The 27,844-nt window shown below is 32.4% G+C and overlaps 3 protein-coding genes across 4 annotated transcripts; all 3 read left to right on the top strand.

The window, feature by feature from the left end:
- Positions 1–990: 990 nt before the first annotated feature.
- Positions 991–6,742, top strand: LOC123196573 (triacylglycerol lipase 2-like). Its single transcript, XM_044610626.1, has 16 exons — positions 991–1,469; positions 1,610–1,682; positions 2,309–2,373; positions 2,567–2,673; positions 3,275–3,532; positions 3,879–3,912; positions 4,205–4,411; positions 4,510–4,620; positions 4,699–4,839; positions 4,920–5,030; positions 5,114–5,257; positions 5,340–5,380; positions 5,562–5,641; positions 5,734–5,829; positions 5,993–6,313; positions 6,449–6,742. Exons 1-15 carry the CDS (start codon positions 1,353–1,355, stop codon positions 6,310–6,312), a joined length of 1,905 nt encoding a protein of 634 aa, XP_044466561.1. The 5' UTR covers positions 991–1,352; the 3' UTR covers position 6,313; positions 6,449–6,742.
- A 1,187-nt stretch (positions 6,743–7,929) lies between these two features.
- LOC123195409 (pentatricopeptide repeat-containing protein At1g03560, mitochondrial) lies at positions 7,930–10,294 on the top strand. Its single transcript, XM_044609090.1, has one exon. The coding sequence runs from the start codon at positions 7,976–7,978 to the stop codon at positions 9,938–9,940; it is 1,965 nt and encodes a 654-aa protein (XP_044465025.1). The 5' UTR covers positions 7,930–7,975; the 3' UTR covers positions 9,941–10,294.
- A 10,470-nt stretch (positions 10,295–20,764) lies between these two features.
- Positions 20,765–24,531, top strand: LOC123195822 (indole-3-acetic acid-amido synthetase GH3.10-like). Of its 2 annotated transcripts, none has more exons than XM_044609673.1 (4): positions 20,765–21,467; positions 21,867–21,944; positions 22,153–22,970; positions 23,680–24,531. In XM_044609673.1, exons 1-4 carry the CDS (start codon positions 21,115–21,117, stop codon positions 24,213–24,215), a joined length of 1,785 nt encoding a protein of 594 aa, XP_044465608.1. In that variant the 5' UTR covers positions 20,765–21,114; the 3' UTR covers positions 24,216–24,531. The 2 variants fall into 2 exon arrangements, with proteins under 2 accessions (XP_044465608.1, XP_044465607.1); XM_044609672.1 differs by having other exon boundaries at positions 20,767–21,467; positions 21,867–21,968.
- The last annotated feature ends 3,313 nt before the right edge of the window (positions 24,532–27,844 follow it).

Below are 27,844 nucleotides of genomic sequence, written 5' to 3'. Positions count from 1 at the left end.
CATAAACTTTTCTTATTCTATATAATTATATACTAAGTGATGTGAAGGCATTTGCTGATTCTCTATTTCAAAAAAAATCTCAACTGTGTCATCCTTTAGAATAGCATCCTGTTTCCCACCTTGCAATTTGATTTGCCTCCATCTATTGTAATCAAGAAGCAGAAAATGAGTTCCACATTCACACATAGCATTATTATTCATTATTTTATATCAAACCCTTCTTATATAGGTAATTTCTAGTATATTTTTAGGGATGACAACGGAGAAAGGTGGGGTCCAATATCCTATTCTTCATCCCCCGCCTTTATCTCCGCAAGATATCAATCATGATCCCTATTTAAGGATTGACAAAGATTCTTTATCCTCTCTATGCGGAGAAAAATTTCTTTCTTATTCTCTCCTTAGGGAGAAAAATCCTTTTTCTATCCTTTAATTGCAAGAAAAAACCCTTTTCAATCCCTATCTCGGTGGAAAAAAATTTCCTCTTCGTACCCTCTAAACACAACATAAACATATAAAAGAACAAAATTAACTAAAATTAAAACTAATTTACTATTTCAAATAACATATATTAACTATCTTAATTTACACAATAAAAACATACATAAATTTAAAAAATATATAAACTTTAAAACTATAAAAATATGTTAGTATTTTAAATAAAAATATTAATATAAAGAAGAGAAGAGGGGAAAGGGGAGATGATATAAGTATTCTCATCTTCAATTACAAATATATTTTTTATCCTCGTCTCTAATTTTATTAAGGGATTTATTCTTTATTAGGGTCAAAAATCTTAAATTTCGGTCAAAATTATCTATATATTTTTATTGTTGTTAAGTTATTGGCAAAGCCAAAACAGGTTGTCCCCCGAGATTGTATGACTAGTTAAAGTGTATAATCTCAGTAATGGTATAATGGTAATTGACGTAGTGGCTAAATCAGTTAATTTATGGGTTGAACTGTCTCCAGATTTTGGTATGGCCCAAGATTCAATAGAGGGCCCATGTTCTGTAGACAACACATTTCTCAGCTCTCCATGGGAATAATTAATAAAAACAAGAAAAAAAAGAGTTTAATGAGACTTGGCTGTAAAATCCAACGATCCATAATCAAGGTTTTCTTTTCATATTGAAATTGACGGTCTAAAATCATTTTTAGGGTTGACGTGTGGCCCAAGTTATTAACCAAGGGTCGTCCAACTTTACTTCGCACCAAAATACTAATGTGTATCGAAAATGGTCAGACACTTTTCTCCCTATGAAACTTCGCGATTGGTTTTACTGGCCCTTCTAGTGTTTTGAAGTCGACAACTGCCGAGTGTGCTCATTGAGTTTCGAATCGAATTCAATATGCAGCGATTGAGGAGCAGAGGGATCTCAATTTTGGGTTCAGTAACCGTCCCGCATATCAAGAAAAAAGTCCGTAATTCATGGGCTGCTGTTCAAGACACATTCTTTTCAACCAAGGTTCTGTCTTTTCAGGGTTTAAATTAATGGGTATCAATTAATTTTCCCTTTTTTTTTGTTCCAAAATTTGTTGTAGGGTTTTGTGGTTATTATTATTATTTAAGAATTATAACGTGTTTGATTGATGTTTGATGTTTTAGGATACATTTGAGAGGCATAGAGTGGTGTTCGCTGTTGGAACTTCGATAGCATCAGTTGCTACAGCATGGATTGGTAATTTTTATATGGATTTATGTTTGTACTCTCTTCACTTTTTCATTCTTCTTTTGACATTTTGAGAGACTATGTTGTTCCATCCGTCATCTCAATGATTTGGGATCTTAATTTTCAGTTAATTATAAAGGATGCCATTTATCTCATATATATTTTGCTCTGTTTGGTATTTCGGTGGATTGCTCTAGTTGTCCTTGATTGTAAAGGAATAGTTTGAACAGCATCAACTAACATCACTGAAAACATTGTTAAAATACTTTTATTAGAGGGCTTTATCCGTGGCATAGTGTGTGAAATTCAGTTTGAAGTTGAATTGAACTGTTGGCTCTTTTATATCCACTTGTTAGTTTAGCTGATTACTCTGTTTAACTGAAGAGCCTCCATTTTAGAGAATGAAGACTGCTTTTTTAGACCAATGTTTTAAACCTTACAACCTTCTTTTGACAAATACTGTAAGAAAACATCTGAGTGATAACACTAGAGCATAGACATTAAGAATTGATGACCATTTTGGATTGGTAGTTGTTGATCTCAAGCGTTTTAAAAACCATATTGTGTACTTGTTACTATTTGCTTCCTAATTACTGGGATGCAATCTGATTAAAAATTTTCAACTGATGGACCAGGCTATTCTATGCGCCACCTTCATCAAACCAAAGTTGACCAGAGGCTTGAATCAATTGAGAAAGCTGTAAGTATTTAATGCAGAATGCTGAACAGTTGCTGTTTTTGTTAAAAATATTGTTATGATTATAACTACTTGAGCCTGCTCTTATTGTGACGATTATGAGTACCTTTTACACAAAATTCTGTCATTGCTTCCAAACACTCAATGTAACTTATACTTTTGCTTGTTACAGCTGATATTATTTATTTTTCGACAGTTGCAAAGCAGTTACCAGCTTGAACATTCAGAAGTCAAAAAGCTTGTTGATCCGGGATTCAGTACTGCTTCTTTGATGGCTACTGCTGGAACGACTTTAATTATTGGGTATGCACCAATTGTTAAATTTCTTGTGTTTAGTATGTAATTTCTCTGGTTTTAAAAATTTAGTGTTGTTGGAAGTTTTCTTTTTTTGTTTTATTTTTGTTGAATAGAGGAATTATATACTGTCAAAATGAATCTAAAAGCAATGTAAAATCTTCAAGTTTTTATCCACAGTGGCATGAGTGTTGCCGGAAGTGAGATTGCACTAAAGCTAATATGCTATTACACCATCAGATGTGCTGAATGCATATTGTTTTGTGGGAATAGCATTAACTATGTTTTAAATTTGATGGTTTTTCAGAATCTTAAAAATTATAGGAAAGGATTCATGCTTTATTAATGTATTGATATATTAATAACTGGAAATTCAAATTAATAGGTAAGCTGAAGAAGAATAGGTTAGAGCCAATGTTGGTGGTTTTGGGCTAGACATACCTGATTTCTTTTTTGGCTTGTCTACCTGCTTTGATTACCTGCTGTAAAACTTATAGCAAAAGGCTTAATCTGAAGATCTGGAATTGAGGCCAAAATGGAAAATTTTCAGTTGAAAACAAATTAAATCTGCAGTTCATTCTGGTCTTTTACCTCTATTGTTGAATTGCAGGTATGGCATGGGCTGGCGAGGTGGGAGATGGTATGCAAATAGGAAGTTCAGAAGGGAGCAGATGAAATTATCAGGGCAGATAAAGCCTAGAAGGTGGCAGTTGCCAGGGCAAATAAAACCAAGAGGCTTGCAATTTCAGTTCCTTAAAAGACCTTTAACTAGATCCAAAGTGCCAGAAAGTCCCTTAAAAACATCTGAAAAGATGCTAAAAGACACTCCTGCAACACCTTCTTCTGGGAAAATCCATCTGCCTTGTTAGCATTTATAAATGTTACAGGAGTTTTGATAATATACTGATGATACTTCTCTTTATAATAAAGAAATTCTCAAAAAAATGTTATGTGGTGTACGGTGCCTTGGTTTGAACTTTATGATGGTGAATGAGAAGGAAAACAACTAGTTAGTTTCTTCTTATCCTCTGTGTTTGAAGGTTGAGTGTGTTCATGTTTTTCCTATTATAGTGTTTTTGAGCATAAAATTCATTACCAAAATAAGCATAAGCAATTGTAAAGATCAATGAGTTTGAAAGATTTGTTGGTTAGTGCCGGTTGATATGATAGAGAATGTCCTGAATGATGGTGACAATTTGTTTTAAGTGAAACAGCATGAACAAAGTCAGCATGTCTGTATCGCTTTGCGTAGTAATCACATTTACCTGTTAACCGTCAATGACAAGAGAGTCAACAAAGGAAAAGAACCTGGAATTTCTTGTTGAAAGGGCAATTATGCATTGATGAAATCTATGGTATGGTTCGTTTAGTTAAATACTTAATTCTAAACACGAGGGTGCTAGGTCCGACAGCGCTCCTTGTTTGTATCACTACTTTGAACTGTTGACAAAGACGTCCAGGGTTTTCATGTGGATTCAATGTTATTATTCCCGTGATTTCAACCACTAAAATACCCCATCATATTTGAGGGTTGGAGTAGGATACACAGCAGAAAAAAATGGCACTTGCTGTTAACTCGATATTCCTAGTGATTCTCTTTTGTGGGTCAGCTTTCGGAACCAGAACTCACTTGTTTCCGGTGAAAAGTCAGCATGGTACAGGCACGATGGGATTATCAATTTTGGCCCATGGTGGATTGTGCAAAACAGCAGTAAAGACACAAGGATATACTTGTGAAGAACATAACGTAGTTTACAGCCTATATTCTCGTTTCTTTCAGTATATGAAGTTTGAGGTTTAAGATCACTGATGGCAGAAATATGATGAAATTATAACTGGTTTTAGGTAACTACGGAAGATGGTTATATTCTCAGCATGCAGAGGATTCCAGTGGGGCGGTCAGGTGGGTCAGCAGGAGATAGACCTCCAGTTTTGTTGCAGCATGGTTTACTATCGGTTAGTAACATGCTTCACTGGCACGAGTGTTTGGTTTTCTGGCAATTTTCATAAACTAAGAAGAAACTGTGTTCTCAGGATGGATTGGTATGGTTGGCATTACCTCCAGATCAAGCGTTGGCGTTCCTCTTGGCAGATAATGGCTTTGATGTATGGATTGCCAATGGACGTGGAACTATATATAGCCTACGACATAAATCTCTCCGTCCTAATAATACAGTTATATTCCTCATTTAAATGTTGTTTTGCTTTTAGTTGATTGTTTTGCTTGTCATTAAATATTTTGGTTCTGTTGCTAGGCTTTTTGGGGTTGGTCTTGGGATGAAATGGTAGCTTATGACCTTACTGCCATGTTCCAGTATGTGTACAACAAAACTGGACAGAAACTGCACTATGTTGCGCATTCACAGGTGAACTTGACACATAATAGCATCACTTGCTTCTTGATTCTGTCAGCCTATAATGAACATACCATGAATAATGTTTTTTTTAGGGAACTTTAATGGCTCTGGCCGCTTTATCCAAGAATGAACTATTGGGCATCTGGAGGTCTGCTTCATTACTTGCCCCAGTATCTTATATGGGTCAAATTACCTCCCAGTTTCTCAGAGTGGGTGCGGAATGCATGCTTCTCCAGGTGATGACTACCTTCTACTTATGTTGATATTTGGTAGGATGAAACTCTCAAAGAACCTATGTGCTTTTTTATATTTTGACAGGAATCCTTTTGGTTACATCTTGGTGAATTTAACTTACTGAAGTAAGGATTCAACTCTGTTCATACTTGACATTACCGCACCATTGTGATGCACACACTATAGAGGGAAAAAAAAAAAAACAAAAAAAAAAAAGAAAGAATTGCATTCTATGCATTTGTCTAACTGTTATTAGTGATGAATTGGACTGGTAAAAGATTATTTTTTGTTCACCCTGTTTAACAGGGATCCTGTAATTGAACTTATAGGGATTGTCTGCCAAACAAAAGCAGTTAATTGCAGTGACCTCTTTTCTGTTGTCGCAGGTACCATGCATGTTCCTAATCAGCTAGTTTAACATCTAGATCTAATATGTTCATCTTTCAATACTGACTTCAAAATATTGCTATAATTATAGGCAAGAACTGCTGTGAAAACTCTACCGCAGTAGAAGCTGTGGATATCGCTGGCCCTCAGTCATCTGCTACAAAGAACATGATTCATTATGCTCAGAGTAAGCATTCCTTAGTCCCTGCAATACGAAGACTATTTTAAATAAATTAACTGACTTGTGTAATGGAACCAAAGTGTTTGGTCCCAATTTGATGAATTTCACACATTTCAACTACAAAATTAGAAGGTAGTGTGTGAATTTAACTCCTGGGTGTATTGTGCAGTGATCACTAGAGGAACCATAACAATGTTTGATTACGACAATAAGGACGAGAACAAAAAACATTATGGGCAGGCGGTTCCTCCTGTATACAACTTGAAAAGCATTCCAAATGACTTTCCTCTCTTCCTCTGCCATGGAGGTGCAGACACTCTGGCTGATGTTTACGACATGCAACACTTGTTGGATACCCTAAAAGATCATGCAGGAGACAAGCTTGTGGTTCGATTCATAGAAAAATATGGGCATTCAGACTTTTTGTTTGGTGTAGATGCCAAGAAGGAAGTATATGAACCTCTCATGGATTTCATAAAACTTCACTAAGGTAGCAAGTTTTACATCTTCAACTTCATGTTTTCTGTTGTAGCAGAAGTGCTTTAGCTTATATGCTAATAAATCAGGTAGCTTAATATTATAATCATGTTTATAGGCTATTAATCCACATAAATAATATTTGCAGGTAAGTGCCTCGTAATGATTTCAACAACATTGAAGGGAAGCTTGGCCTGTAGCTCCAAGCTTGTTTATAGCAAAAGGGTAGAATCATCAAATTATGAAAGATTTTTTTTTTTTAATAAATTTACTAGAGTTGGTACCAAATTTATGAGTTGGTAGGTTCTGATGAAACTGTGATTTGAGAAATATGCCTTGGATTCCAATTGCGTTTGATGATTGATGAGACATATATGTGTATATATTTGGTTAATAATCTGTAGACATTGGTTTGGTTTAATATAATGAGGAGTGCATGATGGAATTAGATACTTATGAATGTGAATCAATATTGTTTCGTGTTGATCTGTTTGCAATAAGCATGATAGTAGGTTAGCTATATATGTTATGTAGGCATCATTGTATTGTCAATGTATGCAATAGTCTAAACCTTAAAAGTTAGTAAAATTGTTGAACTATTATAATTTATAGAACGAAAGCTTGAGTTCGAGTGTTTGTCACACTTGTAAAACGTTTATTAACCTACCTAATATAATAGTTATAGGTCAGATTATTGTGTTTTAGGTTTATCTGTTTAACTAATATGAATAACCTATCTAGAATTATAGTTCCAGACAAGTACGTACCATTGTTTCAAAAACAAACACAATCATAACATATATAAAATTTTTGATTTATACATGATGCACAATTGTGCATTAGACCATACACGCTCGTATATCTACTGGATTGTGATATACAAAAAATTTGTTAATATGTTAAATTCACAAAGATGTAATTTGCATGGTGACTTTTTTTTTTTGATATTTTCCTATTAGGCGGTTTTCTGATATTTTTTATTTTGAACAAATTAATATTTCTAATTTAGAATTTTTTATCATGTAAATTTCAAATTGTTTTTCTGTCTTTTCAAATAAATTATTATTCAATAAAACAAGTATTATAAATACAAAATATGCTCTTGAAAAATTTGATATGAAATTTGAAAAATAACAATTTATCGCAACACGATGAAATATCAATTACCCCGTATAATAAAATTTCAATTTACCCTTTATATAGTATAATTGTCAAATACCCCCAATATAGTGATTGGTGAGATGGTAAAAATGTGAAATTTCAACACTTTTAAGGTGTGATTGTAATGCTCTTTTGTTGATAAAAAGTTAGGCCTTTTATGGGAGCGGTGAAGAATAATTTTGGTATCAAGTTAGGAGATTTGGTATATGCGTTTAGCACCAAAAAAGAAAGTCAATTTTGTTTAAATATGTGAACTATGGACATTCTGTTTAATTTTCCTAAAAAATTAGGCAAAATAGCTAAAAAAATAGGCCGCCCAAATAAATTGGCCCAAAAACTGGCCCAGGAGGTCTCCTAGAGATTTGAATGTGGGTCACTTGATTCAGAGTCCAATGTCCTCACCACTAGACCATGGGACCTGTTCTCTTCATATTCTCCAATTTATTATATTTAATGTATAGAAAAGTTCATCTATAAAGTGTCACCACCAAGTTGACAGTGGCTGGAAACCCAGATGAGAAGGGCCCTTGGGAGACATTTCTCTGCAACCGTTCTCCAATCTCAACGCAAGTCACTTCCTTTCGGTCCACCAAATAACAATGGTGGATTACTACGAAAAATCAACAAAAATGTTCGCGCACCAAGTTTCATCTCAAATCCCAGATTGGTCTTCACCAACTCTCTTCCTCCTCCAGAATGGATAGAGCCATTTAATGACGTTTCTGAATTGCTCCCAAATCCTGCAAACTTGAACCCATCTCCATGGGTAAGCCAAATTCTTAATCTTTTAGATGGTTCTATGGATATGGAAGCAAATTTGGATTATTTTTGTCAGAAGTTCTTAATTAAATTGTCACCAAACTTCGTTTCGTTTGTTTTAAGAACTAATGATCTTAGTAAAAAACCTGATGTTGCTTTGAGGTTCTTTGCTTGGGCTGGTAAGCAGAAGAAGTATACTCATAGGCTAGAAACTTATGTTTCTTTAATTGATTGTTTATCTTTATCCAGTGACATGGACAGAGTTAGATTAGTGTTTAGTGACTTGAAGCAAAAGGGATTTTTAATGACGGTTTCCGGGGCAAATTCTTTGATTAAGAGCTTTGGGGGTCTGGGGATGGTTGAGGAATTATTGTGGATTTGGAGAAGAATGAAAGAGAATGGGATTGAGCCAAGTTTGTATACGTATAATTTTTTGGTGAATGGGTTAGTGAGTTCAATGTTTATTGAATCTGCTGAGCGGGTATTTGAGGTTATGGAGAATGGGAAAATTAGACCTGATATTGTGACTTATAATACCATGATTAAAGGGTATTGTAAGGTGGGAAAAACTCAGAAAGCAATGGAGATGTTTAGGGATATGGAGGTAAGAGATGTGGAGCCAGATAAGATTACTTATATGACTTTGATGCAAGTATGTTATTCGGAGGGAGATTTTGATTCTTGTTTGTGTTTATATCATGAAATGGAAGAAAAGGGAATTGAGATTCCCCCTCATGCATATAGCTTAGTGATTGGAGGGCTTTGTAAAGAAGGAAAATGCATGGAAGGATATACTGTTTTGGAGAGTATGATTAAAAAGGGTTGTGTACCAAACGTGGCAATTTATACAGCTTTGATAGATTCATATGCGAAATGTGGTAGTGTGAATGAGGCAATAAATCTCTTTGAGAGGATGAAAAACAATGGGCTTGAGCCAGATCAGGTTACCTATGGAGTTATTGTTAGTGGCTTGTGTAAGAGTGGGCGATTGGAGGAAGCCATGGAGTATTTTGAGTTCTGTAGAGGCAATGGTATAGCAGTTAATGCTATGTTTTATTCTAATCTCATTGATGGTCTGGGGAAGGCTGGGAGAGTTGATGAAGCTGAGGAACTCTTTGAAGAGATGATTGAAAAGGGATGTCCACGGGATTCATATTGCTACAATGCACTTATTGATGCCCTTGCAAAGTGTGGAAAGATTGATGAGGCTCTAGCAGTTTTTAAGAGAATGGAAGATGAAGGATGTGATCAGACAGTTTATACCTACACGATGCTCATCAGCGGATTGTTCAGGGAACATAGAAATGAGGAGGCAATAAAGCTGTGGGATATCATGATTGATAAGGGTATCACACCAACTGCAGCTTCTTTTAGGGCTCTCTCTATTGGGCTTTGTTTGTCGGGCAAGGTTGCCAGGGCATGTAAAATTTTGGATGATCTGGCTCCAATGGGTGTCATTCTTGAAACAGCTTTTGAAGATATGATCAATTGTTTGTGCAAAGCAGGTCGTATCAAGGAAGCTTGTAAGTTGGCTGATGGGATTGTTGACCGGGGTAGAGAAATGCCAGGAAGAATTCGTACAATTCTAATAAATGCTTTAAGAAAATCAGGCAATGCAGATTTGGCAATGAAGTTGATGCATAGTAAGATTGGTATTGGGTATGATAGGATGGGAAGCATTAAAAGACGAGTGAAATTCCGGATTCTTGTTGAGAGTTGAGTGTTAAGCTACATTTAAGGCCATCTAATACTACTTGTGGCTATATATTTAAGATGCTTGCACATGATGTAAACTTTCAGAGCTTCTGTGACTCTCCACTTCACTTTTGTACCGGATGGTGATTCAATCTGGAAGAAGCTCAGATAAAATTGGCCTGAAATTTTAGTAAATCCGTCAGCTGTCAGTTGGCTTTAAAAATGTCCCCATAAATTGACTCTGCTTCTTGCCGGCAATTTTGTATTTAATCATTATCTTTAAGCCAGTGCTCCTGGCATGGTATTAAATTATATGATTCTGTACGATCATTTAAACAGCATTCATCCTAGTGAATGGCAAATATGGTATTCTTATACAGTTTGCTTATACTATATTATAGCTTACTGCATGCCTTTAGGTATTTTTTTTAGGCAACATTTGATCTATAATGCTTTATCTAAGTCGAAACAAGTGTACTGCATATAGGGAAAGCTTCTCAAATTATGGATATCAGTTTTCTCTAGTGGATAAGAGATGTCTTAAATAAGCACCATGGAATAGCATAACTTGATGGACGATAGATGATCGAGGATCTGAAATGAGGTTAATAAGGGTACAATTTACTTTTTTTCAATAGTTATATAATGAGCAAGAAGGAAGAAAGAAATTTATGCTGTTTCAGAAAAGTTTGGACGGCATGGCACAAGTCTGTGAAGACCACGGTAATTGCCCTATTTGATGTTCTGATACTGAAGCTGCCCAAAATAGAAAAATTAAGTTGGAAAACTGCCCATAACAGAGAAAAGCAACACTATGTGCACAAACAATGAATATTAACTTGTATACAAATAATAACATATTATTATATGATTGAATATTATTTTATCTATAATTTAAACTCATTCATGTTTATTGTACATGTAATTTTATTAAACCACAGAATGAAGATTGAAGATCCATTAGGTGCTTAGACAGTAATAGCCCATGCAGGTCATGGCCCAATCTCAGACTGTAATATGATCCAAGTATTTGTCAGTTAGTCTCAAACTATAACAGCAAGATGGTGGTCAGTGCTTTTGTAAATCCAAGAGTTATAAGATGGACGGGAGATATGGTCCCCCGCCAAGAGGGATTTGTTTTTCCAAAGAAAATGAATGAATAAAACCTCAATTTTCAGATGTTTTTGTCCACAGCCCAGGTAGGGCTGATTTGTTCTTATCCACATTTAGCGTTGTTTTTTTCGCTTACAGGGATATTCTTTTAAACCAATAAATATCATAAACCTATTTCGTCGTCTTGTAGCTTCGATTACACTTGTTGATCAGCCCCTTCCAATGTATGATCATATGAGTGTTGAAGCAAACAGTCTTATCGACAAATCCTGCATTTGTAAAAGATGCTGTTAGCCAGCAACCTCATGGAAAATTTGCCATTGGACCTCCCTTATTACATTGCAGATGCTATTTTTCAGTGTTAACTGCGTCTTTCCATTTTCATTGTGACTGCCCATAAATGTAATTAAGTTACCAGCCATTGTCATGCTGGTATTATTAACTTTATATTATCTTCCGGTAGTGAAAGCCACATCTCTACTTTTTACCTGGATAACAGGCCTTTTTTGTTTTATGATCGGTGCCCTAGTTGATCAAACAAGTAAATCTAAAGCATAATGACCGATAGGTATCGATATACTAGCCGTATATAACAAAAAAGTCAGTTACAATGTCAGCTGTAACATACAGGGACCATTTCAGCTCCAAGAAAGGTTGCACATTGCATACTTTGCTAATCAGCTGATGCAATTTGCGGCTAAATTGCCAGTAGTAATCTGCTGTACAAGTGGTAGTCATTCTAGTGGTCCTGCTGCAATAAAAACGCCGCTATTCGGTTGAGTAGTTCACAATGGGCTAAGTCTGTGGGGCTACATGGGCCTCTATCGGCACTCAGTAGTCATATTTCATTGATGACTTAACAGTTTTGGCAGCAACTTCAAGCACAATAGACATATTCATCTGTCAAATTTCCGGGCCTTCAACAAAACCATGTTAATGAAATTGTTCAGGGGGCCAGCAACTAAACAAGAAAGCCAAATAATAATTGACTGATCGCAACAAATATACTATTAAATGTTTTTAAGAGTATTTCATGGAATCTACTCAGTTGTCGATATCAGAAGTAAAGCTCATACGTTTTACATTAACTTTTTCACAGACTAAATTGTCCATGAATCTGATGAATCAGTCCTATTTCTCACCAACTCACCACAGTTGGTTCAGGCATTTATGTTCCTTAAGCAAATTTTTTCAGCTTCAAAGATGGAATACCTTTTACAGGTATTTGAAGCCATTCTTTCTTCAAGGTCCCTTCAACCGGCAAGAAACATGTTAAGTAACATGATGAAATGACAGCTATATGCTAACAAATCTTGTCGATGGTGCCATTTTTGGCTGAGAAAGTTCCTTAGAATATATCACTTTGAGAAATAAAACAAGCTGCATGTTGAAGAATATTATTGGCTATTTTAGATGCTGCATAGACGGCTCTTCGCGATATCCAGATATTACAGTCATTTTAATGGCTGTCACCAAACCAGAGCCCGTGCTGCTTTAGAGACCAAAGGAATCCTGGAAAGTTGGAAATCCTTACATGATTTGTCTGGTATCAACATGTAATGTAATAATCACTCAGTTTTCAATTATCCTGTTTTGATTACTGCAATCGTTTACATTTCATGAAAATAATCAAATAAATGGCAAGTACTTGTGACAGGAAACACACAAAAGTATACATCGATTAGACTGATCATGCTATAAAGTCTAAGGATTTGCAAAATGGAAGAGACCCGACAAAATCTTTTGGAAAACGGCAGTTGCTGATATAATGAGTGACTGTTTTCAACAAATATATGATCAAAGAAGAAAATCTTATTATAGGAATTCATAAAACATGAATCAAAGTTAAAACGTGTAAGACCCCTGACTGATTTATGCAGGGAAGGGACAGTGCAATATTGTTTATGCAAACAAAGCATCTATCTCTAAATACAACAACATTTCTTCATGATCTAGCTGGTCGAAATTATACCAGAAAGGAAAAAGATGGAAATTATACCAAAAAAGAAAAAGATAAACAAAACCATTTTGGAAATTGTCCATACTTTACTATATTTCCACAACATGACATGGTACATTCAATCTTATATTATCCCTACAACAAACTGTTGGGTTTTTGGGTCTCTTCTTGCATGAAGAAATTCAAATTTATTTTATATAATAAGTTTAACCCACTATATTAATAAATTAGGGCAAAATAAGGTTTAGTATATAAATATAAATAACACACAAAAATTATAATACAAAAAAAGAGAAGAGAAGACAAAAATGTTGTCTTGGTTTTTTTAGTGTGCCTTTGTGAGATATTTTTGTTTTATTTTAATTTCACGTTGGATCGCTCTAATTTTTAAATTACTGGTAGAATACTCATTCTTCTTTATTTTAAACGATAGAGATCACGTTTTGTTTCACAAGTACATTGTGATATAATAAATTATTTTATTTGAGCGATGCCTCGTGATTTTACTTTTCATATCGAAAAAGTTTTTATATTAAATTGTGGTGTTTTTTTTTGTTATATTTATTTTTAATGGTTTGTTGTAATAGAATCATATTTTAGTTAAGTGTTTGCCACTATATAGTTCAATAAAAAAGAGAAGAGTTTGATTTTGATCTTGTTAGTTTAATTATTTTCTTCTTAACACAAACATTTGATTTATAGACGATTTCAGTTTTATCCCAAAATGATATTTTTAGAATATAAAATTATAATTTTGTTTATCAAAACTTAACATTAATTTTTAAGGATGAAATTTTTTAGGTATCATTTCATTTTTTTTTTTAGTATAATACCTAAATATTAAGAACATTTTTATCTCCTAAAAATTTTGGAAAGATTTTTAGTTCCGTCTTTGAATAATAATTTTAGCAGGCGAAATTAAATCAAAATTATGGCGTCGAGCTCCATGGCCCTGCAGATAGGACAAAAGGAATCACTCAGGACCCCAGAAGATTAGTCTTTTTTTTTTTCTCATAATATGGCTGTTGCCTTCCTCATTTGCTTTGGTGTCTACAAATCTGCTTGTAAGGAAGCCAAACATGCTGTAATTAATATTTATTTTTTTTGTAATTGAAAATTCTATCCATATAATTGAATAAATAATTTTAAAACATGATAATCAGATCTATAATTATTATAAAATAATATTTTTTGATTATTATATGTCTGTTCAACGACTATATTATTTATGTTAATTGTATCACTAATAATTTGGACGTACCCTTTATATTGATCCTCTTCTTCCATGTCAAACAACTTCAAATTTGAAAGCTTTCATGGGAGTAGAAGCACACCCAATTCGCAATTTGGGATAATGATAATAACATCTAAATTCTTCAATCTTCATTAACATCAAAATATCCAAATAAAAAAAATTATTATTAAATAAATAAGATATGAATTGTGCTCATCCATTATGATACACGTGGAATAGCAGCCATAAATAATGTGGTCCTCTATGCCCCGCCATAGACTTTTAACGAAGAGGATAAGCTGCAAATTGGGGTCTCAGTCATAATCAGCATTTATGGGGCAATGATCAAGTTATTTGAGGCTTGGGAATGGAAAAGAAACTAAACATTTTACTATAGTAAGAAGAGAGAGAGTAATTATCCCTTTCCAACAAGTCCCCTACTTGTCTTGTATGGAGTAAGGATTTCTTAAAATAAATAGGGATAAGAACAAAAAAAAAATCTTCACAAGTGGGAAGGTAAAAAAATGTCTTCCTCAAAAGAAAAAATAATAAAGAAAAACTGAATAAAAATTTTAATCAAACTTTGTATTAAGCTCAACACAAAAAATTAAAAATAGGTTAATTTATAGTTCTTTTGATACACAAAATAATTGATATAACTTGATAATCACCACAAACACTATAGAATTTTACAAAAATATCAAAAGAAATCAACGAGACCATTAGAGGATTAGAAGATCAATAAGTTTAAGATTTGTCGTCTGAGAGAAAAAGAAAAAAAGAAAAAATATATTTGTCTTCAAAAACTTTGAGAAGAATTGACAATTCATTTCTCTTCGTATGAGACAATACAACCCAACTCATCACATACAAATACTTTTAACAAATTATCAAACACAACAAAGTTATCAATTTTTACTTCTCACATTAGCTTTTCACAATAATCAACCCTCTTTTGATCAATGAACCCACAAACATAAATTGAATCCAATGAAAACAACATAACCCAGTTTTAAAAAAAGAAAAAACAAACACAAATTATAACTAGTAAACTCAAACAATTCTAAATTCTTCAATCAAACACTCAACAAACACAAAGTATATCCAACAAAGCACAACCCTATTAAAAGTGCTCCAAACCAACCTATTCACAGGCACAAATTATGATCAGTAAACCTCTCAATCAAACCACTCAAAATTGTCCTAATTCTTCAATCAAAATAGTCAAGAAACATAAGGTCAACAAAAAATAACCTTGTTTAAAGAGCTCTAAACCAACCAATTCATAAACACAAATTATAATCAACTAACTCCTCAGTCAACCAAATTTCGCAAAACCTCAATCAAGGAGCATATAAAGTTTTATATAGCTTAAACTATAACTTTTTCTATCATACTTAATTTGCCTCTTAATAGAGTAAACTTAGCAACTAAAAGAGATTTAGTAAAGAACTCAACTACTTGATAATCAGTAGAAACACACTGCACTTTTAGCAATTTTGCTGCCACTTGTTATCTCACATAATACACATCAACTTCTATATATTTTGTACGACTACATAAAATTTGATTACTAGCCAAGGAACCTACCCCTTGATTATCACATGTTGGAATGCAAGCTGAATTAATGGAGTAATGGGAGAATTAATGAAAAGAAAAAGGGGTCATAATTTAGAATTTTGTTAAAACATAGCATCTTATAAAAAAAGGGTCTAGGTTTTTAAAAGAAGATTGGAACGATTTTGAGATATTTTCCTTCTCTCTTTGAACTCCTCCTTTCTCTTTCTTTCCCAAAATACAGGCTAGATAATATATTTAAGTTGTAAAATAGTAAAAGATGGAAGACCTCAATAGATACTCAAATCGTGCTTTGCTAAATTCCGGATGAGTTATAACTTGTAGGTATTTTCTTTTATATAAGTTTTTTTTGGTAATAAATCAATGGTTTAGATCTATTTGATTATCTATTTTCTAGTATTTTACATATTGTAACAGTGTTTTTTTAAATAAATAACAAACATATTTTTGTTTAAAAGATATATAGTAATGAAAATTCACTTGCAAGCTTGCGTTTGTTTTTTTTGTTTCTGTTAGCAAGTGATTAGTTGTTTGAACGATTGATTCTTAGTAATTTAGAAGAAGATATTGTATTTACATGGTGTTAGAGTCTTAGACTAATGTCAAATGGTAAATATCTCTTCCACGCATGTCTAATGTACCTAATACACTAGAAAAATCTAGTTCAACAGAGTCAGTTTTGAACATTATAATGACACAATTTAGAGGTCTTTCACTTTTAAATGTACAACTTGTTAGTCCAAAACTTATAGAGGACAACCATAAAAACTGGTGTTCACAAGTGTTGTTTGTTGTTGGAGCACATGAGCTAGAAGACCATCTAGGTATAGTATCTTATTCTTCACCTTTTCTGCCTATTAGAAATGAGTCTGGTTTTGGTCAATATATTCATGTTGCAAAAGGATGGATAAGTTTTTGATGAGTTGGTTATTAGCATCAATTTCAAAGTCTATATTTAGTAACAAATCTAAATATAAGACTTTTACTGACATATAGATTACCTTATAGAATCATTTCATAATTGAGTTTAAAATTAGGGTAGTGCAACTAAAAAAACTTTGCAAACTCTCAGGAAGGGAATGTTTTCTATAAGTGAATATGTGAAGAAAATGAAGGAAGTTGTTGATATTTTAACCTTCAATGGTCAAACTTTTATTGTGGAAGAGTTAATTAGTTACATAATTAATGGGGTAGGACCTGAGTATGATCTTGTGGTTGTGTATTTTGCTGCAAAATTAGATTCCCCAAATGAAAAGACAACTTTTGTAGAAGCTAAGTATGCATTGCAAAAGTTTGAGTGGAGATTAAATAAGAATTCAATGTATTTGATGAATGTTTAAGGAAATATAGTTAACATGACAACTCAAATTGGAGGTAATACCCACAAGTACGTCTTAAGGGCAATTTAATTATTTTGCATATATTTATATGTATGTATCGAATGGATCAAATGAATGTTAAATAATTCAATGTATTGACTATATAAGAGGATGTACAATCATAGATGGAAGGTGTACGTCCATGCATCAATTGCCACATTAGTCGAAAGGATAACATACCACATTGAAACAATAAAGTGGCGTATGATCATTCATATTAAGCACGCACACTCATGCATGACGTTACAATAGTGCAGTTTTAAAAGACACATTTGTTAGGATTTTTGGGATTATGATTCTCATTTGTCAATGTAATCTTACCCTTTAAAGAGAACGAGAAAGAAAGAGAAATTTAGCTTTCTTTCCTTAGATTATGCAGCTCTGATGACAGTGGTTTTCCAACGAAAGTGGTGGCAATCAAGAAGTGAAGAGGAAACAATTTTTAGTATCAAATAAGCAAGCAAAGGTGTCTAAGTAAGTAGGATCACCATTCCTCATTTTGTGTATATGGTTATGTTTTGTGTTTGAGAGTATCAATGGAGATTTTGTTGGACCAACCCATGTGATAAGTTATATAGTGTATGTAACATATTTTGATGAATTATATTAGATGCTAAATCTATGCTCTTTGCATTTGAACTTCTGGTTATATGGATAAATATGATGAAGCTATGTTATAGTATGATTGACAAAAAATTAAAAAATTATGGATATATTTTATTCACATGGGATAACTCTTTATATACATGTATGTTTGATAATAAATCATACTTGATTTATAATAAAAAAGAAAGTAAAATAATATACAAGGAGTGGTCAACTATGCAACTGTTATTGCAAAATAAAAGGAGAAACATAAATTTTCCAACAATCTTGAATGAGAGAAATTATAGGAGAAGAGAAAAATCAGCAAGATTTAACACTCTCTCTCAAGTTGGAGCATGAATATTAAAAATGAAACTAATCACCCTTAAGAGGTTTAATGAAGATATCTGCAATTTGATGTGTGGTTGGAACATAGGATAGATGAATAAGATTAGCTCGAATTTTTTCACGAATGAGATAACAATTTATATCAATGTGCTTCGTTCGCTCATGGAAAACTGGGTTTGCAGTAATATGATGAGTGACTTGATTATCACAATAAAGCTACGTAGGTTGCACTAAATTAGCATTGAGATATTTTAATCAAGAATTCAATCATTGAATTTCACAACTAGTGGTTGTCATGGAGTGATATTCAGCTTCCATAGAAATCTTATCATCCATTTATTAAGTGGATATTATATATACACCCATCCTAAGTACTACATTTGTTTTGTGCAAGTAAGTTAATTTGTTATAATATTTTTAATGTAACAATTATGCAATTTAAATGATTAATTGATACCAAATTGCATGACAAACAACTAATTTAGATTATAAAAATTTATGAAATTTTGACAAGGATATCATAACAAATGGTAAATCATATTATTATTATTATGAAATTTGAAGGAGAATTTTGTCCATATTTAATTTAACTTCTTTAAAGGTACATTTATTTAATTGAAAAAGCTTTAGCAAAATTTTTAATTTATTTGTTAAAATGGCTTAGGAAGGAAATGGATTTGATAGTTGTTTGCTTGTTTGACTGACTGTGTGTAAACTCCCATATTTTCTACTATTACAATATATTATCCCAAATTTTTTAATTTTAAGCATGATAAATGAAATTATATTATTCAAGATTGCGTTTCTAAGGTTTTCTAAAAAGAAATTTAATATTATTATTCTATTACAATTAAATAGGTGTATATTTTCATCTCATTTTATTTTCTTATTTTCTATTTGCTTCATTTAAAAATTGTTTGTTACCTTTGTTGAATATATATTGTTGTTTCTGTGTTTTATTTATAAATTATGTTACATTTTCACAATAATTACATATATATATAAAAGCACATTAAGGCAACATAGTTGGTTGAATATAATGAATAATGCTATATGTACGTATTCGAATATATAAATTATGTATCATGATGTGATTTGATGTTATTTTATCTTTACTTCAAAATTATTTAATCACATAATAAAATATCATCTATGTACTCAAGTTTTGTATAAAAAATATGTACGTATAATTTTATTTGGATGTAATTCATATAATATTATCAATAAAATTATACGTACACATTTTTTTGTACAATTTGAGTATATAAATTATGTATCATCATGTGATTGTATAATTTTGAATTAAGGATAAAGTCACACTTAATTACATAATGATACTTCATCTGTGTATTTAAATTTTATATAAAAAATATGTACCCATAATATTATTATAAGATTATAGTGTTTTATAAGTGCATAAAATGTGCAGGAATTAACTTAATGTTCGTATTGGAATAGTGTAGCCTAGACTACAAACATCCTCTCAAAAACTAAAAAAAAAATATAAATTTAATTGCTCTACTCTATTATATCTTGTAGTCTGTCTGGGCATTCTAACTTGATTATTATTTAAGTCCCACTAAATAATATCTTTTTTCTCTAAATCTTTCCTTTATAAAAAGTTCCAAATGGTATTGCTCCTTAAATGATTTTTCATGTATCTTTATTTTCAAGCTAAAAGTTTTGACCGAAAATGGTGTAACTCTTGCTATGCAATAAAGGTGATCAAAGTTGAGTTTTATAACCTAAACAGTTTGTTTGTGATGGACTTATAATAACTGGATTAGATAAGACAAAAGCTTGATTTTGATATGTCATTATTAGAAAAGATCTGAACTCATATATTTTTATCCACAAACTCTTCTTTTTTGTTAGTTAAGTTAATTTTTAGGAGTGTTATAAAAGATTCTTAGTTGAAAGGGAAATGTAGCTGTAACTAGTAAGTGATTTTGATTGTGATGAACATGTATCTCAAACAAATTAAATTGAGGATACCAATTCATAACTTAAGTATTTAATGCACTGTCAACTCATTAGAGGCATAGAAGGGACCAGCTTACAGAACATTTTCTTTGCAGTAAATGAAACTTCTGAATAAGACTGACTTGGAAGGGGAGAAGGAGTAAATGAAAGTTATTGATTACATTAAGTTGGAAGGAAGAACTAGTACCATTTTAGGACGAAGTAAATGAAGACTATTGATTACAATAACTTTGAACCGATGAAAATAAAGGATGACAAAATCAGTCATAGACATGTTCTGTAGAAGTAGAAGAACTTTGAGCAACTGAGTTTCAATAATTTCCGCCCGTAGAGATTGACTTGACCACTAAATGAACAAGGAAAGACTCGCGGGCATAGTTTATGTGTCAAATAATTTAATTACATACAAGTTGCAGCAGAAGAATAAGAACCAAATAAAATGAGGAAAAAATGTCATAAGTATTTCTTAATTACTTTCAAATGGTGGCGAAAATAGCATATATGATGCCAAGTTGTCGAAGGTGGTGGGGTTTTTGGAGTTCTGGCAAATTCTTCTCCATATCTTTTTCAAGAATAATCTCTCTCTCACAATAAAATTGATTAAAAATAATCTTTTGTGGTCTATAAACCATCGTACAATTCAACTATCGATGGAGTTTGTGAAAATATTAGAAGGTTGAGCTTTTCAATAAGGGTAGGGGTTGGGTTTGTTGAAATGTTCTAATTTGAGCATAAACAACTCAAATCTATTCAAAGTTAAATTGCTTTTACATTATCCTTTCTTTCAGCTCATCTCATATCAAAATCTAACATTAAATATGTGATTAGACCCAAGACAGGGCATTTATATATGTGGGCTATCATTTTTTTTTTTTTTAATCATAGCTCTAGAAAATAGAGAGCAGAGAAGAGGCAAACCCAGTTGATAACACTACAAAGAAACCCCCAATCATTAATATTGTCCGTTTACTTTTGTAATTGACACTGCAGCATCACCACTGCGCCATCACCATCTTCAAATGGAGCCTGGAGCTGTTAGTAATAAGAGCAACGGAAATGGAATTGGGAATCATCGTCAGGAGTGTGAGTTTGACATTATCTCTTGGTTCGACGAGGTATCGGAGAATGCTGGATTCGTTCAGAGAGAGACACTTCGGCGAATTCTTGAAGAGAACTATGATGTGGAATATCTGAAGAAATGGTTTGGAGACAACAAAATTCAAGAGATGGATGCATGTGCATTGGAATCTCTTTTCACCTCTTTGGTACCTCTTGCCTCTCATGCAGATTTGGATCCTTATATCAAGAGAATTGCAGATGGGGACACAGCTCCTGTTCTCACCAAACAACCTATAACGACTCTCTCGTTGAGGTGGGTAGGATACTGCTCTTTTCTTTTCCTTTTTTAATTTTATTTTGGAATTGTCATGTGATGTACAGAATCGGAATAGGGAATATCAGCTATGGGCTCCATAGTTATGGATGGCTGTATTTCAACTACCAGCTTTCTTCTTTCAGATCTCGTGGGCATTACCTTAAAGTTCCTCTTGCTACCTAGCTTGAAGACTGGGATTATTTTTGGTGCAAGAAAACCCAAGGCATAAAAGCTTGTTAAGGCACTATTTGTAGCAGCTTTTTATGTTTAGTTTCAAAGAAACCCACTGGCTTTTGTTTCCCAATGCATAGAGCGTTTTTCAGATTTATTTTCCCCCTCTCTCGATGATTTTATGTACATCTTGATGAAATTCTTCTTTTCTTTTCCTCTGCATAGCTCCGGAACCACAGAAGGAAGACAGAAGTATGTTCCTTTTACTAGCTATAGCTCGCAGACCACTCTTGACATTTTCAGGTTGGCAGCAGCTTATAGATCAAGGTTTCATCTCTTCCCTCGTCTCAAGGATGAATGTTCTTGTGCATATGATATATTTGTCTTTTACTAGAGACCTTTATCATATAGGTCTAAGAAAGTTGCTTCTCTATTTTTATCTTTTCTTAGAATTTGTTTCAGTGGTTGTTTGATGGGTTTCTTTTTGTTCGTTTGCATGGTGGTCTTATAGGGTTTATCCAATAAGGGAAGGAGGGAGGATCCTTGAGTTAATTTACAGTAGCAAACAGTTTAAGACTAAAGGAGGGTTAACAGCGGCAACCGCCACAACACACTACTATGCAAGTGAAGAGTTCAAAATCAAACAAGAGAAGACAAAATCCTTCACATGCAGCCCAGAAGAAGTCATTTCTGGTGGAGACTACAAGCAATCCACTTATTGTCATCTCCTCCTTGGTCTCTTCTTCAGTGAAGAAGTAGAGTTCATAACCTCCACTTTTGCTTATAGCGTAGTCCAGGCGTTTACAGAATTTGAAGACCTCTGGAAAGATATTTGCGATGACATTAGAGAAGGAAAACTTAGCTCAAGAATCACTCTACCCAAAATGCGAAAAGCTGTTCTGGAAATTATTTCGCCAAAACCATACTTGGCTTCCCAAATTGAAGGGCACTGCTACAAGTTACAAAGTCTTGACTGGTTTGGTCTAATTCCTAATCTGTGGCCAAATGCTAAGTATGTTTACTCTATAATGACAGGTTCAATGCAGCTCTACTTGAAAAAGTTAAGGCACTACGCCGGGGATTTGCCCCTAGTGAGTGCTGATTATGGATCTACAGAGAGTTGGATTGGGGTGAATGTGGATCCATTTTTGCCTCCTGAGAATGTTACATTTGCAGCAATACCAACTTTTTGTTACTTCGAATTTATACCAATCTATCGGCAGAAAGATAGCTGTCAGGCCATCGATGACTTCATAGAAGATGAACCAGTGCCACTCTCTCAAGTCAAGGTTGGACAAGAGTACGAGATTGTCCTCACTACATTTACAGGTAGGTTTTGCTTCTATTCAAAGTAAAATTCATAGTTCTACATCTTTTATCCATTGATTGAGTTTCCACTATAAGCCAAGCCAATGATTGCTAGTTGTTATGAGTAAGGAAATTCAATATAGAGACTAGTCTGTTAATCCATCATATTCTTAAATATCAAACTCTAAGATCACATTGAATAGTTGTCTTTAGCCATGGCCGATCATATTTGCGCAGACATAAAACTATCTCCTTTGAAAACAAAAGATAGTATACATACATGCAAGTCCTGTGCCTCATTTCCATATATTCAAGAATAAGCCAAGCAATAATTTTTTTTTCCCCCAGTGATTGGAGAACCTAACCCAACTTGACCAGAAAAATAAAGTTTGAAGCATAGTAATTAGATTCATAACTATTATACTAAGTAATTCAAGGTTTTGTTTTATTATAACACCTCACTATTTAGTATCAAATTAATCAATCCAAATTTTACATATGAAAGAGAAATCATTCTAGTTGAAGTTTGGCCTTTCACGTGAAATCTTTTTACTTATAATTTGACGTACATACATATATGTTGCATAATATAAATCCTGAATAAATCTGAGCATCTACCCGTACAATTTTGGACAGTTTTAGCCAAAGCTAGAGGCCTAAATCAAGACTTTTGGTGGGATATGAATTCTCTGGACTAAACACATTTACTTCTATTCTATTATTGTTTCAGGTCTTTACAGGTACAGGCTAGGAGACGTAGTGGAAGTGGCTGGTTTTCATAAAAGGACCCCAAAATTGAACTTCATATGCAGGAGAAAGCTTATATTGTCTATAAATATTGACAAGAACACTGAAAAGGATCTTCAATTAGTTGTAGAAAAAGGGTCACAGCTACTAAGTAAGGTTGGAGCTGAGCTACTAGATTTTACGAGCCATGCTAACGTAGTAAGCCAACCAGGGCACTACATAATTTACTGGGAGATTAAGGGAGAGGTGGAGGAGAGGGTTCTTCAAGAGTGTTGCTGCGAAATGGACGCTTCCTTTGTTGATCATGGTTACGTTGTCTCCAGAAGAACCAATTCAATTGGACCTTTAGAGCTTTGTATTGTGAAGAGAGGAACTTTCAAGAAGATTTTGGATCATTTCATAGGAAATGGAGCTGCACTGAGCCAATTCAAGACCCCAAGGTGCACCAGCAACCAAGTCCTTCTGAGAATTCTCAATGATTGGAAAATTAAGAGCTTCCATAGCACAGCATATCGTTGAAATGACTGCAACAGTTGATTGATATGCTTGTTATGGGTTACTTCTGCGAAACGTCTGTGACAGTTTAATAAATCAAAACTATCATTAACAGTTTCCAGTATGGAAACTTGGAAACCAGAGATAAAATGTTTCAGATTTAAAATTAGTGATGTCACTGCTGGCTTTAAAGAACAGACATGATGTCATTTTAAAGACAGATGCCATAATTCAGTGAAGGCAGGCCCTGGCACTGGCAATAAGTGGCAAGTGGCAACATCTCTTTATTTCAGACTGCATGATTGTGAGAGGAATAAAAAAGTCTCTCTCTTTTAATTTATATACTACTAAGTAAAGATAAATCTTTCGGATTACTGACTGGTGACAGGTATCAAAAGAAGAAGAAGAAGAAGAAGAAGAAGAAAACCCATCGGTCGTCAGCCGACGGAAGTAGGGTTTGAAAAGATCACAACAAGGTACCCTATAGGTGCAGTGAAAGAGATGGTTTGTCTATACAATCTAGTTTAATGCAGTTTAAAAGAAATTTTAAACTAAAATAAAAAAATGTTTAAATTTTTTTAAACTAAATCAAATTATTTTAGGTTTCAAATTAATTTAAACCAAATTAAATAAATACAGTTTAGTTTCGATTATAGTTTCAACCGGCTAAAATAATTCATTTTTAAATATATATTATTTAACTAAATTAATTCAACTACAATAAAACTATTTATATTCACTTTTAATACACAAAAAAATACACATTTGATATGTATTATTAAATAATTGAATAATTTTGAATTAAAAATAAAGTAACACTTAATTATATGATGACACATAAAAGTATATATCCATTAATATACTAAAAATAGATACACATAACATTACTCATTAAATTATAGATGTATTTTTAAAAAATACTATTTACCATTTGTTTTAATTTAAAAATCACTCAAATTATAACTCAGATTAAAAAAATAATATAAAAAATATATAATTTAAACTAAATTATTTTATAAATTAAACTAAATCAAATCATAATTTTTTAAATAATTCGATTCTATTTTACGTTTTAAACGAATTCATCCACCCTTTCTATGAATGCAAGGGGCGGTGGGCTTGTTTTGCCAAATGATCATATATATATATATATATATATATATATCTTTTCAGTTAATAAATTAGGGGGATGGACATTCCTGTGGCTGTATCCAATGCCGTCACCGAAGTTATTCATGTGCCAGGAGCATATCAGAATTTGACCTACAGTGCTAAGGTATGGGCACCAATTGATTATTCGAATCAAGCGTTTGAATGTCAATTATTCAAGTGCCATGATGAGCATATCAGAATTTGTGGTGAAAGGCCAGAAACTTGAATCCCAATATTATATCTCTAATCCCTCATTGAAGTCAAATTACTTTTTGTATGTACTTAATTATTTTGTCCCAATTCCGAGACTGCTATAGCGTACAGCCGCATGTGATGACCAGTTCCATCGTATCTCTGAAACGACTGAGATATTGACCAGCATTATTAGAAAAGACAACAAATTTGCCATATTCTGACACTCTGCCAACCATACTATTAAAAATCTAATTCTATTTAAAATATATTATAAAATATAATTTTAAAATAATATAATTAATATATCATTATTTTAAAAACTATTATAAATATTTTTTTAAAAAAATTTAAAATACATTTATATTATATAATATATTCATTACATTATATTAATTATAATTACTTTATAATATATATTATATATTATAAAATACTACCACAACTGCATCTTATGTTGGTATTCCTAACCGCATTTTGTTACTTTTTTGCATTAATAATGGTAGAAAAAAACATTTTCAATATGAAGATTGTGAAAAATCTTTCTACCAAATCAAATGAGAGATCCACTATTATAAGATTGCTTTATTGTATAAGTAATATTGTGTATATATTTTTTAATATATAATTTAAATATATAAATAATATGTTATTATGTAACTAAATATTATTTTATTTTTAATTTAAAAATATTTAATTACATAATAATATATTATTTATGTGTTTAAATTATATGTATATAACTTCATCGTTATTATATATACTAGAAGATATATTTGATTCATGTAACTTTTTTGAAATATAAAGAATTGTCTAGGCTAATTATAAAAGTTAAAGTGGTAAATTAATTTATTTTTTGTTGCTTATAACCTGTACCATTTTAATAACTTATATTTAAGATTTTAGTAAGTTAATTTTATTATAAATTTAATTAATAGAGTTATCCATATAATTTTTATATAAATAATTTTATATTATTATATAATTAAATAATTAAAAATAAAATAATATCTAATTATTTAATAATATATTATTATTATTACCTATAATATTATTATAATTTAACTAGGTAAATGTTGGCCCCACTCGCTAAAATTCTTGGCAATGCCCTTATCTGCCACACGTACAGTTTAGCGCCTTCATGTCGTAAATTGGCCCCCATTCAGTGTTAGTATCGCCCATTCCTTGTCTTAATGATACTGTCTCACCTTGGCATTTTCCCATCTTCCATCTTGTTTTATTAATAAAATTCGTTATAAGTGGTTTAAAAAAATGAAAATATTTTTATTTTTTTATAATTTTTAATAAAATTATATAATTTTTACCCTTAAAATATGATTAAATGTATTTTCGCCTTTAATTTATATTAATTTTAGTATTAATAATTATATAAAATAAAAATAAAATTATTATCTATTATTAATGTTGGTGATAAAAATGGTGGGGTTTAATTTCCATTACATGACACATGGGATTGTGCAATTTGACATATAATTGCAATATCTTAATGTGATTGTAATTGGGATCATTCTAATTAGTTTTACCTCTTGTTCGATACATTAGCACAATCATCACCAATTTTCGATTTGAACCTGACACAAAATATTATCACTTTTCGATTCTATCTCAACATGATTACCACAACACAAAAGAATCATAAATCACGGACAATTATTTCAAAATGTAATAAAAATACAAACTTTCTCTAAATCAACTTGAATTTGATCTAGTTTGATCGTGTTTTGACAACCACTAAGTCTCTAGCAATGCTGTTCAAGGACAATGATTGAGGGAAGTTATGCTCTAGCCATTATTCTTTCGTCCTCCTCCTCCATCACTATTGTTCTTTTCTTCCTCGTTGTATTCCTTCCCGCAATAATCCCTTCACAACCAGACAATGCCTATCAACAGCCAAATCTCTCACCCTCCACTTTTTGCACCAATAAATGACTCATACAAATCATGGCAACCATCTCCGAAAAGCTAAAAAATTGCATTAACCACCCAACTTTATTTCCTGAGCACCCATTTTCATCTTCCCTGCAAGCAACAATGAAACAGTTCAGCCAGCCCGTTGGCAGCAGATTGTTTTTGCCTTCTTGAGTTTTCTAGATAATAACATATTATTAATTTAAAATATATATGTCAAATTTATTTTTATATGAAAAAATTAGATATTATATATATATTTATATAAAATTATTGTAAATATTATTTTTAAAATTTACTTAAATAATTTATCAATTGGACTACCAGTTTGGATCAAACCGTCCTCTAAAAGACGAAGAAAAATGAAATAAAAACATTTA

Source organism: Mangifera indica, chromosome 14, assembly GCF_011075055.1.
Source record: "Mangifera indica cultivar Alphonso chromosome 14, CATAS_Mindica_2.1, whole genome shotgun sequence".
Taxonomy (NCBI): domain Eukaryota; kingdom Viridiplantae; phylum Streptophyta; class Magnoliopsida; order Sapindales; family Anacardiaceae; genus Mangifera; species Mangifera indica.
Note: the sequence above shows the minus strand (reverse complement) of the source record. Positions and strands in the feature narration are given on the sequence as shown.

Excerpts from the sequence above, each read along its gene's own strand:
- LOC123195822 (XM_044609672.1), top strand. The coding sequence starts at position 21,115 with ATGGAGCCTGGAGCTGTTAGTAATAAGAGCAACGGAAATGGAATTGGG. Across the intron at positions 21,468-21,866 it reads ATAACGACTCTCTCGTTGAG|CTCCGGAACCACAGAAGGAA; the intron begins GTGGGTAGGATA and ends TCCTCTGCATAG. Across the intron at positions 21,969-22,152 it reads GCAGCAGCTTATAGATCAAG|GGTTTATCCAATAAGGGAAG; the intron begins GTTTCATCTCTT and ends GTGGTCTTATAG.
- LOC123196573 (XM_044610626.1), top strand. The coding sequence starts at position 1,353 with ATGCAGCGATTGAGGAGCAGAGGGATCTCAATTTTGGGTTCAGTAACC. Across the intron at positions 2,674-3,274 it reads GGAACGACTTTAATTATTGG|GTATGGCATGGGCTGGCGAG; the intron begins GTATGCACCAAT and ends GTTGAATTGCAG. Across the intron at positions 5,031-5,113 it reads ACTATGTTGCGCATTCACAG|GGAACTTTAATGGCTCTGGC; the intron begins GTGAACTTGACA and ends TGTTTTTTTTAG.
- LOC123195409 (XM_044609090.1), top strand. The coding sequence starts at position 7,976 with ATGAGAAGGGCCCTTGGGAGACATTTCTCTGCAACCGTTCTCCAATCT.